At 42.5% G+C, this 17760-nt stretch overlaps 1 protein-coding gene and 1 pseudogene across 1 annotated transcript; both read right to left on the bottom strand.

Annotated features, from left to right (window-relative positions):
- Window positions 1–1198: 1198 nt before the first annotated feature.
- LOC105044563 (probable 3-hydroxyisobutyrate dehydrogenase-like 3, mitochondrial) lies at window positions 1199–2671 on the bottom strand (annotated as a pseudogene).
- Window positions 2672–2814: 143 nt separating this feature from the next.
- On the bottom strand, window positions 2815–3443 carry LOC109506058 (uncharacterized). Its single transcript, XM_019851594.3, has one exon. It carries the CDS (start codon window positions 3143–3145, stop codon window positions 2933–2935), a length of 213 nt encoding a protein of 70 aa, XP_019707153.1. The 5' UTR covers window positions 3146–3443; the 3' UTR covers window positions 2815–2932.
- Window positions 3444–17760: the final 14317 nt, after the last annotated feature.

Genomic DNA, 17760 nt, shown 5'->3' with positions numbered 1-17760 from the left:
ATCAGTGAAAATCCTCTCGGTCTCCAGCCTCCACCCGACTATTTGCGTTCGACTGAGTTTGAGGATCGCCCCAGCGGGAAGAAAATCCCCAAGGTAACGAAGAGGAAGCAAAGAAAAATTGATTCTTCCACCTGTGGATCGACAATGGAAGATTGATAATAAACGAAAGATCATTTCGGAGATTGAAGAACCACCACCCTCGGGCTTTTGGGTGGGGTCAGAGGACAAAGAACGCCTGAAAGAGGGAGATGCGGGGGAAGGTCGACAAAAGCCGACACAACAAAGCAAAATTGATTATTAACCGGACTGAGTTCGGTGCCAGTTGCATCGGACAAAGTCTGTAATAATCCAAAATATTTCAGACAAACTCCGAAATCGAAAAGCGAAGACCTGTCCGAAAGTCTTCGACATAAAAAGCCACCTGGCCCGGAGGCGGGTTGTTAACCCGACCCTCAGCCCCAGGGGTGAAGAGTTCGAACTGCTTCGAGATGCCATACTGCTCCTTGAGCCGTTCGATGTTTGCCCCCGAAAGTGAAGAAGCCTCCACCTCCGAGGTCGATCGGGAATCGTCGGTCGAATTCCCCGATAGACTTCTTCGAGGAGAGGTTCTAGCTATAACGCTAGTCCCAGAAAGGACAACAAAAAAAAATGACAAAGGAAAAAGGAGACAAGGAGATAGGAACGGAAAAACTTCAAGAAGAGTTTTCAAAGGAAGAGGATGGGAACAACTACTTGGAACTGGAGGACAATTCGACAAGGCTCAGCATCAGAAACAGATTTGCAGCAGAAAGTGAAGTTTTGGATGTAAGTGGCCGCATATATATAAGGCCTTTCGACGGTCGAGATGAAAGCGCACCGAACGAGGATTTTCCGGATGTCGACATGTGGCAACGCCTGGACCCTTCCTCGATCCGACGATCTGACGCACCTGTCCCCAGATCAAGCCACGTCGCCTCCATCCGCGTGAACGATTCTGGCCCAATAGCCTCCTGACATGTGGCAGAAAAACCGCGTTTCGAAATTCATTAGCCGTCGGCGGTTCGTGTTCCCAAGGTGACAGCGGCTCGCATTCCCAGGGGGACGGCGGTTCATGTTCTCGAGGAGACGGCGGTTCGCGTCCTCAATAGGATATCTGACATTGGATCGTTCGTTGGTACGGTCGTCAGAGTCGGAGCATGACGTGATGGAAAACCACTCATTTCGCCCGACGTCGCCGCCCACGTGGAAACGCTGACCAACACGACATCCGACTCAGGAGTGGGGGGACAACTGTTGGGATATACCGACTGACCTCTGAATGTCGACTTACCCTCGGACCGATCCGACCGATGACCGATCGGACCGACGGACGACTCCGACGTTGATTGCCGACAATGGCTGCCGATGATATCCGGCCAAAGATATATCGGCCGAACAGACTCATACTGTTCCCGATCGGCCAGGCGGTCGAGCCCAAATCACCGACTCACTGTCGAAGGTGGTAGCCGACATCCGACCTCCGCAAGGTACCAGATCAGCTGACGGTATTTCCAGGTTATCACCCGACGTCCCAGCAGTCGATTACCGACATATAATCGGCCAGTCCACCCAAACGCCGTACGACTGCTATGAGCAGTTGTTCCGTTAGGGACATGCGGTATGGCCGTCCTGGGGTATTGTCCTGTCAAGGATGTGGATTAATCCCAATGACTTGACAATCCACGATGATTTGACAGTCTCCGACGATTTGACAACTTCTCAGTTGTCTGCACTATTAATGATGAGACCATACCGCATTCTACTGTAAAAAAGGGTAAGGCAACAATTTTGATAAGTTTTTGGAGGAGCAAGCTTTCTCAAGCTCTCTGAAGCGCTCCTAAGCTCTTGAACTCTCTCTCTCTCTCCCTCCCGTTGAGCCCTTAATTTTTCACTATTGCCTAGTCTCCTTTCTGACTTAACTGTCAGAGAATCTCCGTCGAAGGTATTTTCGATCTGTGAGAACTTCTCTTATAGATGCACGATATCGATGATCGGATGATGGGAGAATTGGCTGCAACAACACCAATCTATGAGCAAGATGGAAGCATGAAGACATTTAATTAGATCTTGTGTTAATAAATACTTGAGATCCTATTTTCTCGTGTTTCTCCCCTTGACCGACCTCCTACCGAACCCATCCCCAAATCCTTCACCATGTACTCCACAAACCCATCAGGTGTAAAGTCCCTACCAAGAAACCTCTACCCAAAGATCGCCATCACATCAGACTCCGCCGCCCCGCCCCTCACCACCTCCCAGAAAATTCTCTTCCCCAGCCCCACCTCCTTGGCGAACACCACGCTTTACCGAGTCCAAGAATGCTCCCTCCCACGGCGATCTCTGCTGCTCTGCCCGCCTTCCCTACCACGTCGCCTTCCCTATTATCTCGAACAGCGGCGAAAGCCATTCGACGAAATTCTCGCCCCCTCCGGCGAAGATCGCCAGCTTCCCACCCGGGCTCCGACATCCCAACCGGAGACGGCGCATCGACGGCCCATCAACCTTTAGATCCAGCGGCCAACGCGATCTCCGGGGCGAGCGCCGGGTCGCTGCTGGTGGTGTCGATAGGGACGCCGCCGGCGGGGAGGGCGGAAAGGACGCCGAAGGATTGGCCAACCATGGTGAAGACGGCGTCGCGCGTCGGCCAGGGAGGAGACGACCCGGGCGCCGAATCGGGCGAGACGCTAAGGGCGTAGACAGCCGGCCATTGCGACGCTTATCACCTCAGTTCCGAGCAATCGGTACAATAATTGTCCCACCACAACACACAAATAGAACCCAATCTAAAAGCCTGAATACAACCACTCAAAACCATCGCGTTTCTTTTTAAAAGAGAAGGGCAAAATCGTTTTTTTCATTTCAATTAAGAGATGAATGTTGAGATATGGGTGTACAAAGAGAGAGCATGGAAGGATTAGATGTGGCAACCGCAGCAGAGGAAGAAGCAGCCAAAGGCGGCGACGAGAACGATGGCCTCCAGGAAGTAGAGGACGTAGAAAACGACATCGTCGAAGAAAGAGAAGCGGACGGTGACGCGCTTCCACCGCCAGGAGGGGGAGAAGCGGAGCTTCCACGGCCAGCGGTAGTCCTTGTTCAGCCTCTTGAACCATCCACACTTCGCCGCCATTACCAAAGACGAGCTGATGACGATGATGGGCCAAAGTTAGTTACAGATGTTTTGATTAAAAGAAAGAGACAGAGAAGAGAGAAGAAGAGGAGAGAAATGAGATCAAGTTTGAAACGGAAAGGGACGGGAGAGAAGGATGGACGGCAGGGAGTATATAGAGGGGACGGAGGGTGGGGACTTTGGAAGCTTCGTCTGCACGCGTTTTGGTTGGGGGAGGTAAGAGCTGTCCTATCTCGTCTCTGGTTTGCTTAAGGAACAAGCAGGTAGGGGAGGGATATTTTGGTCTCTCGGGGTGGGTTGGAATTGGAAAGAAGTGGTAGAGAAACAGTGGATTCGGGTTCTTCGTTTTCATAGATTCCAGGTGTTTTTTTAATATAAAATAAAATGGATGGATTATTTTTTATTTATTTATTTTTTTTTATGAAAATGAATGAATTAAACCATTCGAGATAAATACGTGGAATTTAAAAAATAAAATATTAAACAATTGGATAGAAAGATTTGTTGAAAAAAATTATTTTGGCCTTTGGAGAGAGATCATGGAGACCCTATGTTTTGGGCAATAGCCAGCAGCGAAAGAAGCACCACTGGGCGGGCCCTGTGATTACTTACACAGAATAACCAGACCCCTGCATATAATAACAAGCTTGACAATTAGCACCATTTCCCTTGTATCTATCACGTGACGGAGAGAAATTTCGATTGACTGAGAAGATGCCCCCTAGCTTATATATTGACTAGTTAGTTTCAGAGTCTTAGCTTAAGGCAAACTGGTACTGCTGAGTGAGGCTCAATATACCACGTGAAATCGCTTTAGTGAATAGACCATCTATTATCATCATTTCAATAGCTGCAAATGTTGGTAACTTTGGTGGCCCAAATAGATCAAGTTAGATGTTATGAGTTCGATTAACAGTCTCTTTGCGCTAGCTATGATGTACACTGAAACAGATTTGCTTTCAGACCGATAATGATATTTGTGAAAACATGTCAGGTAGGGCTTTGTCATTTGAAATCTTGAAACCTAAACCATTTGCAGCCATTATTCTGGCTTATAAGGCTCCATTTCTAATAAATAAAGTAATTTGAGTCAGTTGCTTGACTTAATTCCAATTTTCATTCCTGGATTAGTCCATAGCCATAGTTTTATTTATGGCACATTATACTCCAATTTTACGAACAAAATAATTTTGGGCAGATAAAGTTTAGATTGGCCTTGAATTAGTTCCACTATCATTGGACACAAGCATAACCGATTTGAATATGGGTTATCTACACGTACAATCCCCATTATATGTTTATCTCTAAATCGGGATACTCTTATTATAAATTTTACCTTCCTCTTGACTTCAGCTTATACCATTCTAATGTACACTGATTAACATTTAACCTAGCCAAACAGAGCTATAGTTCCAACATTAGAAATGAGATATTGAATCAACAACAAATTTGACAAAACGACGGTTCAAACATGATCAAGTAGATATATTCTCAAGACACTTTCTGGTGTGACAATCCGGTACAATTGCACCAAACCGGCCCATGTATTCCCTCCAATCCAGAGAAAGAAGGAATATTTGATATGAGAATCTACTTTCTAGACGTGAGTTTAATCCTCTCTTTATCACTTCTTTAACACAAAGAAATGGAATAATATCTCGTTCACACGTTAGGCATATTTAATTTGCTTTCAAAGCATGAGAGAATTTATACAAGCTTAGTGGGTTACAGCAACGGGTCCAAAGAAACGAGACAACTGTTAGTGACTTGTCAAAAGGGTAGAGTGGAAAGAGACAGCTGGAATGCCTGCAGCGTGGTTGGATGGAAATGGTATAGCTTTTGCTTCCACCCAAGTTTTCGCTGACCAATAGAAGGATCAGAAGAGAAGGCACATTATTCTCTCGTCGTTGAGAGGCCTCATCGTTGCATGTCGAGGCCATCGGATGGTGGCCCCGAACACCAGGCAGCATCGATGAGGCAAATCAATATCTCACATATAGCCATGTTGGACTTGGACCTCACCTGAAATTTTGTATTGGGTGCATTAGGGTTTGGGCTCATGGACACCTTAATTGATATAGAGGAGCCACATATAAAGGCATTCACTAGTCTAGACTAATCATGTTGGCCATGAGGAACAATTTAATTTATGAGAAAGTGCTTAGATGCTAGATTTCAGATTCCTTGGGAAAGCTGACTTTATAATCTATCACAGCTAGGTGACAACTCGGGATGCGTTCATTGGAATAACCATCAAAAGTTGCAAAATACTTATACCATACTCATGTCTATGTGTGTACGTCTGATGTCTGATGACACCTAAATTAGCATGCTTTATACTGAACTGTGGGGCCTACCTGTAAGCATGGGCGGTGTGGGGGTTATATGAAGGAGTGTCAAGTGTTGATTTAATTCTATGGTCCACCTAAACCTAGCATTCATTCCAACTGGCCATACATTTAAAATACTTGCAACCGCTACGTGTTGAGGGCAAATGCACACATCGAAAGCCGAAAAGAAAAGAGAAGGCATGGAAATCACACTGAATAAAAAGCTGTTGAACTACCAAACACTATTTTAAAAGCATGGGACCTCGCTGTCCTCGTAGAAAAACGTTTGGCATGTGGTCCCCTTGATGACCCAATTACCGATGTGACTGTATAAGTTAATTTTCTTGCTTAATGTTACTTTACTTTGATAGAGACACATTTAGGGGGCACAATCATTGTGTTGCAATCCCATGCAAGACACCGGCTTCCATTATACTACATCTTTGCCATGGAGTTCCTATGAATCAAAACTCTGTTTCGGCAATGGTAACAAGAAGTCATCAAGTGTTTCTTGAAGTAAGCCTGAATATTGTCTAACTGATGCGAGGTACCTTCTTTCTGAAGGGGGAGTGGATCCAAGAGTTGTTGCCAGCTATAACAATATCTACAAGGCAATGGTGCTGGGTCGATTGTTTGTTGGCTTAAGGCACTTTCCAAAATGTCTCGTTTACTACGTTTTCCTTCAGATGGGATACTATAAAGGCCCCTCAAGTATTTGTTCTAAATCACCATATTTCTTCTCTTTAACTAGAACTAATCAATTTAGTTCCTGCAAATAAATATTTAAATGAATTCCATTTTTGTGCCTTTAGAAAATTGAAAATATCTTAAGCTTACCAATCCTCCAATTTTCTCTGTTGCATCACAATTATGCTCTTCGATGGTAGCCTCATGAATTTTGGTATTTTGAAAAAGATGCAGATGGTATTATCTTCATTTTATATTCACTGATTCCTTTTGATGAAGTTATATTGCATAAGCAACAATGCATCAATAAAAGGCATGCTATCCATATTTCCTAAAAAATTATAAGTCCACTTCTTCCATGTAACTATGAAATAGGTGCAATCATCAAGGGGGATAAACAAGGAGAGATATATAACTCCCCATTCCACGGATATCAGAAAACCAGATTAGTTTTCTGGATTTCAAACAGTTTAATTGGTTGTTTTAGATTTAACATAAATTGTAGTCCTTTCTTGAACGTTTATTTCCATTTAGAAAACAACCTTACATTTATCAATGCTTAATGTCTTACTATTCACATCTCAAAACAGTATTTCTGTTTGCATGAAGATGCAGCAATAATAGCAGGTGGGTTAGACTAAAATGTGTGAGGCAGGTCCTTTCTGGCAGCAATTTATAATAAAATGACAAGATTTATCGGAGAAAGAAGCTTATTATCTTTGTCATAAATCTGTGTTATCTACTGGATTTTTTTTAGTGTTTTCAGAACTCTACTGGAAATTTCCCCTTTTTATGAGACAGGAAGTGGAATGGCAGTATTATGCCTACTGTTCCTTCTTTATTTAACAACAGAATGAAATCATCTGTTGTTGGTTATCACTTTCTCCATATTTTGATAGTAGGCCAAAAGTATCTTCTGATGAAGACTTCTATGAACTCATATTATGTTGATCATTCAATCTCTCCTTGGTTAAATCAGTTCAAGTCATGCATCTAGGAAAATCCAAACTACCTCCCATGCACATCTGGTGTAGGAAATTCTTTTCTCTTCTTTCTTTTTTTAAGTGACAGCTTAAACTTCGAGCCAAAATAACTCCTCTAATCTTGATTATGCTACCCCTTCAGTCTTGTTTCTTTCTTTATCTTCTTTACCTCTCTTGTGGCTCATTTGGAATCGCAATCATAATTTTGCTACACCCATGCAAAACATTGGCTTCCACAATGGCCCCTTAATGATGCAAACACAATCATGAGACTCCACCTTGTCTTGGAAATGCTCATACATCAGAAGCAAAAGCAGCTAGTTATTTGCTTTTTCATTTAACATAAGCTTGAAGCTTTTAGAAACTAGACATCTTTATGGAAGTTTGAAAGCAATAATTCTCACCCACCTGATTTTGGTTGCCATAGGGCCCAGCAAAAAGATTGCCCAGCAAAAAGATTTCCTCACCAAGTTTTGCATTTGATGTGATACTAGTAAGCTCTCTCTCTCTAATGTTTCTTGTAAATTACCATTACTAAATGCTATCTTCAGATTCATATGATAACTTTAGCTTATAAATAATACCCAACAATTCTGCCAGGGGTAGTGTGTGTGTGTGTTTGTGTATATATATATATATATATATATATATATTAGGAACAATTATCAAAGTAATCAAATTCTATATTTACCACCAGGAATTAGTGAGGCCTTGGGGATCAGCTTCCACGCTGTAGCCTTAATCCAATGGGCAACTGCATGCAAGGCTTAGCTGGAAATAAAAAATCATCCCATCAAAAGCTTCCTGACAACTAGTTCTCCTACTTGGTGTCCGAATAGGTCCAGGTATGTCATAGTAACTGCACAAGTAGAGATTTACATATAGCATATTAAAGGCTATCACCTCTGTTGTCTATTCTTTCAAGGTAATATACACTTAATTAAATTTAACAAAATACACCAATTTCAATGACGATAGTTATATCAATTCTACTGGCTTTTCACTGAAGTAAGCCTTTAGATAGTCATTTGATTTATTTGTTTACTAATCCCAAAATTTAGTTTGTGAGTATTTACCTTCCCTGCCCAACTGTGAAAATAGAAATACCCTGTAGTGCTTAATGTGTCATTCATATTCCTATAAACTTTGTTCCTAAGATATAGCTTCCAAAATGCAAACAACTCCTCAACACTATCAGATCTAAAAGGTCTTGAGACTCTTTTCCACTTCAGTTTCAAATTCATGTCTCAATGTAATAATCAGCATACTCCGACCAAGAATGATCACACATGCAACAGCAACTCTTGATCAACACAAATTCAGGTCTTGCTTGTGAGCCACGACAGGTCAACAGATGGAAACAAATCCATTTCTCATAAAAGAGACATACAAGACAATTTCCCATATAATTAATTTACAAACTGATATGAGTAGGCGGTATTGCAATCTTTAAATTGTTCAAAAAGAAAACAACACTGGCAGATTTTCTTGCTTGAGGTTCTTAGCAATTTTCTGAAAAAATGCAGAAATTCTAGAGGTCCTACAAAATAAATTGGGCAGTATATCAGCTGTAGAATCCATTGTATAGTTCTAGTTGGCTGGCTATATAAGTTGTCATCCAATCTGTTGCACTGTTAGCTTCCTTATAGATACGTGACACTTCAGAAAAAAGCAATATGCATATCATCCTCCCAGTATTGTTGTTTTCTATTTCTCAAGAACTTGGTGACAAGCATCATGCATGGTAGGAAAAACGTAATCCTGCCACCTCCATTATAATTTACATAGCAAGTCAAGCTTGAATAGGCTAGAGCATGTTAAAATATTACCTGCAGAGGACTTCATATACATCTCAAACACAATGACAGAAAATTTATGTTCCATTTCAGTTTAAGAATATGGAACAACTTTCAAGATTTACCAGCTATTTGTTCATCAGAGACTGTCATTGGGCAGCAACCTTGGAGCACTTGAACAAGCCAGACAGTAGTCTCAGTGGAGCTTAATATAACTTGTGCACTCACATGATTAATCATCATTACAAGATAAGAGTGCATTAAACCTTCCAGCATAAGATAAATGGGAATCACGCTTACAACCAGAAGAGTTTGGTTGGAATGGCGAGCAGGACTATTGGTTGGGGAATTTTATCGAACAGCCGGTGTGCGTGATTTAACGGTCTACATGCCAAGCCATTCTTCGAGAGAGTTGGGCGAGGCCTTGGGAGTTGGACGTAGCGAACTGGATCGGGTTTGGATAATGAAATGGGCTCACAGTTCTTTCCTCGTTCGTCGGCTTACCGAGTCGGATGGGCTTTGGGCCGACCTCACCATACCGGCCGAGGGCTACCTAATTTTTGGCCTTCAGATTGACGCATTTATTCCCATCTTGTTTGAGAACTGGCTGACTGCATGATGGTGCCCATTCTGACAAGGACAAACAAAAAAAGGGTGCTGAGGCTTAAAATCTAAGAATGAAGCCTTAAAATTAATTTTAGTGTATGTCCATTAGTTCGAACTTACAATAGGTCAATGTAATTTTAGATTGTTTAATACAGTGGTACGAGTTTCTCATATACAAACTAAGAACCCATGTTCTTGCTGAATACCCATGTCTCCTAGGTTACATTTGATAGCTAGTCCATATTGCTGGCAATTTAAAGCGGGTCCATCAGATTACTGTCTTGGATAGATTTTTTAGGTGGTAATCCAGATTACCTTGGCAATCTACGTTGCTTTATAGGAGGCAATTTAAATAGTTTTATGGAGGGATGGTTATTTAGATTACCACTTTTTTGACAATGTTGTAGAAAAAATTATGGATAAAATTATCTTAAAAAAATCATATAAAATCTATCTCTCCGACTGCGATGGCACCACCAGTGGAGGCTAGCCCCACCACCGCCTCTCCCTTCCTATATCCTAATGGGCTTCTTCCATTCCTCTCACAGCCGTTGAGATATCGCCGATGATGAAGAGGAGCACAGGTCCCTCGCAAACTCTAAGATCTCTAAAGAAAAAATCCTTGAGCAAGAGCTGGAGGTACTCCCATGCTGCACCACTGCCTTTACGCTCTCTCCTGTTTTCAACTGAATCTGTATTGGCCACTGTCTTCAACTGCCAGGGTTCAAATAACCATATTGTCATATCTTCAATTGTATTTGTTGGAAGCCACTATGAGGTTCAATCTGCAGCTGTTAAATAGGATGGGAAGAGGGCTTTTGAAGGTTATATCTGTGGTGCTTCAGTTCAAATATTCATATCAAAGACTGTTGGTACTAATATATTATGTTGACATGAAGCATCATAGGGTTTTCTTATGGGAAGATGTTCGCTGTATTAAATCACTGATGGAGTCTCCTTTTATGCCTCATTCCTGTGTCATCACCTGCCCTGAAGACTCAACCGATCAAACATCATTGCAAGTTCTGTATATACTTCTTTTGGGTTGTATTTGGATGATATGAATAACTTATGTACTGTACAGATCTACAGATTGTAGCAGAAATAGTTGTACAAAAGTAGAAAAACAAAAAATAGACAGTTGTAAACAAGGTCTTACTCAACTGAAGAGGATGAAAAACAAAAGGAAAAAAAAAAAGGGAAAAAAAAGAAGAGAAAGAAAGACAAAAGGAAACAATACAAGAAAAAATGAAAAAAAGAAAAAAAGAAATGAAGGTGGAAAAAAGAAGAAGAGAGGAAAAAGCAATTCAAAAACAGAGAGAACATGTAAGGTTTTACACTAACATTGTTTTGTTTTCTTCTATGCAGGTTCAATACTGATATGAACAGAAATAATCTATTGCTACAAATTGGGTTTTTATGCAGCAGGAGCTATTTTCAATGGAAAGAATACCCTTCACGTACATCAACTGACAGGAGGACTTTATTATCTTTATGTTATGCCATTGAAAAGACAATGAGGTTCAACTTCAGAATTTATTGCTTTTTTTCTATACATAGCAAGATAGAGGCTGGATCATATACACATGGCTTTATATCTCTTTGTATGGTGGGACTGTCACTACCTTGCATTTCTAATATATCATTCGAAGACCATCACAGGCTGCCAAATCATATATTTTATCATCTTGGTATTCCTATATGATTCAGATCTGCAATCAGCATATACACCAGGTATGGAATATTACTACAACCACAGAAATAACTCAAATGTATCATACATGCTTCAGAGTAAGTTTGCATGGTAAAGGCATCACAAATCTTCGAGGGGATAACAACTGCAATTGGACATCTTCAGCAACTGACATTACCTTCTTCACATCTTTTAACAATTACATGCGCGGCGATGGGATTTCATCAATATTCTTCACTCATATTAATGTTGATGGTTCCTGCTTCTTCAAATGTTCAGCTTTGGACAAGTTATTTCATCTGATCTTTTATACATGTTATCATTTTTGGGCTCTGTACTCAGTTACTGGTTGTTACATTCCCTCACACAGGTGTTCTGTTCTGGTTTTTTTGGCTTTGGGCTGCTATGTACTGCTTACAGCAACCTGGACTGCCATATATGTATACTTGTTGCACAGTTTAAATAAAGTTGCTAACGCTTACCAAAAAGGAAAAAGGCCATCAGCTCTGTTGTCTATTCTTCCAAGGAAATATACACTTAATTAAATTTAATAAAATACACCAATTTCAATGACGATAGTTATATCAATTCTACTGGCTTTTCACTGAAATGAGCCTTTAGATAATCATTTGATTTATTCGTTTACTAATCCCAAAAATTAGTTTGTGAGTATTTGCCTTCCCTTCACAACAGTGAAAATAAAAATACCCTGTAGTGCTTAATGTGTCATTCATATTCCTATAAACCTTTTTTTCCTAAGATATAGTTTCCAAAATGCAAACACCTCCTCTACACTATCGGACCTAAAATGTCTCCAGACTCTTTCCTATTTCATTTCCAAGTTCATGTCTCAATGTAATAATCTGCATGCTCCGACCAAGAGTGATCACACATGCAACTGCAACTCTTGATCAACACTAATTCAGGTCATGCTTGTGAGCCACAACATGTCAACAAATGGAAACAAATCCATTTCTCATTAAGCAGACGTACAAGACAATTGCCCATATAATTAATGTTACAAACTGATATGAGCAGGCGGTACTGCAATCTTTAAATTGTTCAAAAAGAAAACAACACTGGCAGATTTTCTTGCTCGAGGTTCTGAGCAATTTTCTGAAAAAAAGAAGAAATTCTACAGGTCCTGCAAAATAAATTGGGCAGTATATCAGCTGTAGAATCCATAGTATAGTTCTAGTATGGCTGGCTATTTAAGTTGTCATCCAACCTGTTGTACTGTTAGCTTCCTCATAGATACGTGACACTTCATAAAAGAGCAATATGCATATCATCCGCCAACAGTCTTGTTGTTTTCTATTTCTGGTGACAAGCATCTTGCATGTAGGAAAAACGTAATCCACCACCTCCATTATAAAATGTGCTGAGGCTTAAAATGTGCTGACGCTTAAAATCTAAGAATGAAGCCTTAAAATATTAGTGTATGTCCATTAATTCGAACTTGAAATAGGTCAATGCAGAACTCATATTCTTTCTGAATACCCATGTCTCCTAAGTTGCGTTTGGTAGCTCGTTCATCTTGCCAGCAATTTTAAGTGAGCCCATCAGATTACTGTGTTTGGTATGTTTTTTGGATGGTAATATAGATTACTTTGGCAATCTATGTTGCCTTATAGGAGGCAATTTAGATAGTCCAGGGAAGGAGAGGCTATCAAAATTTTCACTTCTTTGGTAATATTGTAAAAAAAATTATGGATAAAATTATCTCTAAAAAAATCATACAAAATCCATCTCTCCGACCGCAGAGGCACCACCAATAGAGGCTAGCTCCACCGCTGCCTCCCCTCCTCCCATCCTAACAGGCTCCTCCCATTCCTCCCATGACCGTGGAGATGCCGACAACGACAAAGAGGAGTGTGGGCTCCTCACAAACTCCAAGACCTCCAAGGAAAAAGTCCTCGAACATGAGCTTGAAGTACTCCCATGCCGCACCGTCGCCTCTCCACTCTCCCCACAGCTCTCTATCGCCAGCACCCCATACCTCCTTGGCCTCGCTCCTCCCATTCCTCCACCGCTACGGAGATTGTGATAACCCGGCTCAATTGGGCCCAAAACCAGCCCATAAAGTCCAAACACAAAAAAAAAGGAAACAGAGGACGAAGACTCCCAGCGGGAGTCTTCTTCCTCCCTGTGTCCGACTAGGAGAAGAACTCCTAGGGCCATCGAAAACCCTTGGGAAGAACCCTATAAATCCCCCTTCTCTCCCTTAAAAGCCAACCACGACCAGCCGTGAGATCTCCCTCTTCTTTCTCTCAAAATTTCTCGTTGAAGTTGCCGACCCTATTCTTGTGTTCCCCTCAATTTCTTGTCGGAGACCTCACCGGAGTCGAAGGTAAGCTCCGACCCTCCTTCTTCTCTTCCTTCCCCTCTTTCCCGAAGCTTCATGCACCTTCGCCGACCATCGGGATCGTCGAAAAATCCATGAAAAGATGAGATCCTGTTCTACCCTGTTCGGACGAGTCCTTTCCCCCTCTTTTTCGGCCACCGGGGCTGTCGTTTGAGGTGTCTCACCCTTAGGATGGGACTTTCACCTCTACCTCTCTTTCCATGGAGGTCTTGGCCATCAGTGATCGACCAATGATCGAAAAATAAAAAGAAAAGGGGCGGGTCCCCTGTTTTTTCGAAAACTTTTCTCCCGCTGGTTGAGCCTTGCTGCCTGTGATCCCTTGCTCTCCATTGTCAGCCGTCACTGTCGGATCTCCGACCGTACTGCCACCTTCGTTGGAGCCGAGCCACCCTCTGGTCCTCCCCCTGTTCGGCCAAGGAAGAGGAAGAAAGAAGAAAACGGGAAAAGAAGAAGAAGAAGGAAGAAAGAAAAGAAAAGAAAAAGAAGAAAAGAAAAAAAAAGAAGAAGAAAAAGAAAAAAATATAGGACTCTCTCTCCTCTCTCTACCTTTTCTCTCCATTTTCTCTCTCTAGATTTTCTCCTTATTTTCTCTCTCTAGATCTTTTATCTCTTTTTTTTTGGAATTTATCTCTCTAGGGTCACTCTCTCTGATTGTATCACAGATCCTAGGATAAATTTGAGATGAAAATATGATAATTTGAGATTGCTCTGAAATTCATGCAGTAGATCAGATCCCGATCCGATCCTTATTCGAAATTGATAACATCAATCATGGTTAATCCATATTAAGTCACCCTGATATAACCTCTGATGATCTCAATCATGATTGTCACTTTTGAAGGATACGAAGATTCTCTCTCTATTTTCTCTCTCTACTTTCTCTCTCATGATTGACTTTCTCTTTCTAAGAAGATCTATAAATCCTGTATCAAGTCATGTCTTCATCTTTTAGGGGCTCATGTTGACTCTAACAAGATGATCCAAAGTTACTTTGATATCCGTATTGTATGTCAACCTCATTTGATCATATTAAGTATCTTTCAAATTCATTATTAATGAACTCTATTGATTGATCTTGATCTAATCTGTACTTCATAATTTTTTGATCAAGTCACTTGAATCTGACCCTCAGACTAGAGATCCTAAATTGCTTTGGTATCTGGATGGTCCGATACATCCGGTCAACAGTCCTCTTTCCTTATGATTTAATCTTGTTATATTTATGGAATAGAATTTGATAATGATTTGATATTTTAAATAGGATTAGCTGATTCTTCTAACGAAGTCTGAAGATCTAAGATGAACGAGGTAAGTAGATCTTATGCTCCTTATTTATTTTTAAATGATCATATTTTATTGTAAAGAATTGCTATTGATGAAATCATAATTTTTCATAAAATAAAGATCGACATATGTGATATGAAAAAGTATGTTTTATTATGAGCATTGATTTCATGAATATGTCTTATGAAAATAGCATGATTATGAAGCATGAAATTTTATTATTTTCCATCTATGTATATGTATGTTTTAAGAAAAAGATATAATAATTTCAAAAAGGCTCTCAGATGGCTATGAATGAATCCCTTCGGAAAGGTCGACATCCGGAGCTAGCATCCACATGAAATATGGCCTTGCCAGCGGATATAAAGTTGGCACATGAATTAAGAACTCTGTCGATTAAGAAATATGGTCCTGTTACGGATATAATAGTGACCTTAGTATGAATATCTGTGAGCAATATTTTGAAATATGACATGAATACATGATAAAAATGATTTACGATTCATGATTGTGAAATATACATGATTTATGCTTGCATGATAAGTTTATAACTTATTTTATTATATGCTCTATGAAATACTTTATTTTGTATTATCTGTTATTTTTTAAATATTACATTATCATGAAAAATTTATGCTAGATCCGATAAGGAAGTGCAAGTTCTACTTACTGGGCTAGTGTAGCTCATATTCTTTTTGTTTTCTTTTTGTTTGAACAGAGGAATAAGGTGAGGATCGGCAAAAGAAATTCAAGCTTGAAGATCTGCATAGCAAGCTTAAAAATTTGGCAGCAGAAGTTTAGTTTATTTTATAATCACAGATTTGTAGTTATTTATGAATGTTGAGATTTGGGTTGGTACTTGCTTTTGGATTTAGATGCTCTGAACCAATATTGATTCGATTATCTGATGAATAATGGAATTGAATCTTTTTATTTGATGGATTTTAGATGATTATGATGGATTGGCTTCGTGTTATCGTGGGATCCATCCCTCGATAGCATGGCAGTGTTATGTCCCGAATTTGGGGCGTGACAGAGATGGTGACGACGGCGACGATGATGAAGAGGAGTACGAGCTTCTCGTGAACTTCAAGACCTTCAAGGAGAAGGTCCTTGAGCAAAAACCTAAGGTCCTCCTATGCCGTTGGATCGAGCGAGGGCTATTGCGGCCTTTGTTTATACCGAACGCATTAGAATTTGACTTAGGGATATTTTGAAAATTTGATTTTATATTACCGATAATCTGATTTTCATACCAAATATGTCAATCCAAATTCTCAATAATTTTATAGCAACATTACTTGTTTGTACCAAACACTGTAATCAACATTGTTGGTGCAAAAATCTGCCTGCGCCGGAGAAGCTGGAGTTGAGGAAGCCGCGGTCGCCGTCGGGACCTGCAAGGGAAGTCTAAACCGGAGGTGGGGTTGCTCCGGCAAGACCCTCCGACGCTCAAGTCAGTTCTCTGCCTCAACAAGAATGGAGTGCTCGAACGGAGAATTTAGCAGAGTTTTGAGATAAGGCAAAAGAGCTTAAAAAATAACGTATCTGAGTCCCCCCTTTTATAGACGGGGGAGGCAACGGACTGATGGCGACATGCGTAACTGCCTGGTAGTGGGCCGCCCACGGTCAGGGAAATTGATTGCGAAAGATAATGGAGCAGACACGCGGGCATCATCTCGACTTGCCACGTGGAATCTGTTATGAGGGGTGGAGCAGCGTCCGTCGTCAGGAGAATCGCATGGTATCCGTCGCAGGAGGTGGAGCAGGTTCGTGGCCGTCACTGTGGCCTGCCAGGGGGATAGTGGAGCTGTGCGGAGTCCGCCACAGGAAGTGGAGCAGGGCGGCTATGGCTGCTGCGGCTTGTCAGGGAATGATGATACTGCGTGGAGTCCGCCACAGGAGGTGGAGCAGGGTCGTGGCCGTTTTGAGGGCCTGTCAGGGGGCGTGGATCTGTCGATTGAAGCTCGGTAACGGTCGGAGCCGTCGTGAGCGGAGTCCGGCTCCCGTAGGAGTCCGGGCGGAGCTGTTCTGATGTTGGCGGCGAAGTCTGGCTCCTGTAGGAGTCCGGGCGGAGCTGCACTTGCTGATGGCGGTGGAGCCCGGCTCCCGTAGGAGTCCGGGCGGAGCTGCACTTGCTGATGGCAGTGGAGCCCGGCTCCCATAGGAGTCCGGGCGGAGCTGCACTTGCTGATGGCGGTGGAGTCCGGCTCCCGTAGGAGTCCGGGCGGAGCTGCACTTGCTGATGGTGGTGGAGTCCGGCTCCCGTAGGAGTCCGGGCGGAGCCGTGCTGATGCCGTCGGTGGAGCCCGGCTCTCGTAGGAGTCCGGGCGGAGCTGCACTTGCTGATGGCGGTGGAGCCCGGCTCCCGTAGGAGTCCGGGCGGAGCTGTGCTGATGTCGTCGGTGGAGCCCGGCTCCCGTAGGAGTCCGGGCGGAGCTGCGCTGCAAACAAAGTCAAGGGTGAAGTCCGGCTCTGATAGGAGTTCGGATTGAGCTTACCAGCAGTTGATACTAAGGGCGGAGCCCGGCTCCCGTGGGAGTCCGGGCGGAGCTGTTCTGATGCTGGCGGCGGAGTCCGGCTCCCGTAGGAGTCCGGGCGGAGCTGCACTTGCTGATGGCGGTGGAGCCCGGCTCCCGTAGGAGTCCGGGCGGAGCTGTGCTGATGCCGTCGGTGGAGCCCGGCTCCCGTAGGAGTCCGGGCGGAGCTGCGCTGCAAACAAAGCCAAGGGTGAAGTCCGGCTCTGATAGGAGTCCGGATTGAGCTTACCAGCAGTTGATACTAAGGGCGGAGCCCGGCTCCCGTGGGAGTCCGGGCGGAGCTGTTCTGATGCTGGCGGCGGAGTCCGGCTCCCGTAGGAGTCCGGGCGGA

This window comes from Elaeis guineensis, chromosome 2 (genome assembly GCF_000442705.2).
Source record: "Elaeis guineensis isolate ETL-2024a chromosome 2, EG11, whole genome shotgun sequence".
In the NCBI taxonomy this organism is placed as follows: domain Eukaryota; kingdom Viridiplantae; phylum Streptophyta; class Magnoliopsida; order Arecales; family Arecaceae; genus Elaeis; species Elaeis guineensis.
The sequence above is the reverse complement of the archived record's forward strand: the minus strand, read 5'-3'. Positions and strand labels throughout refer to the sequence as shown.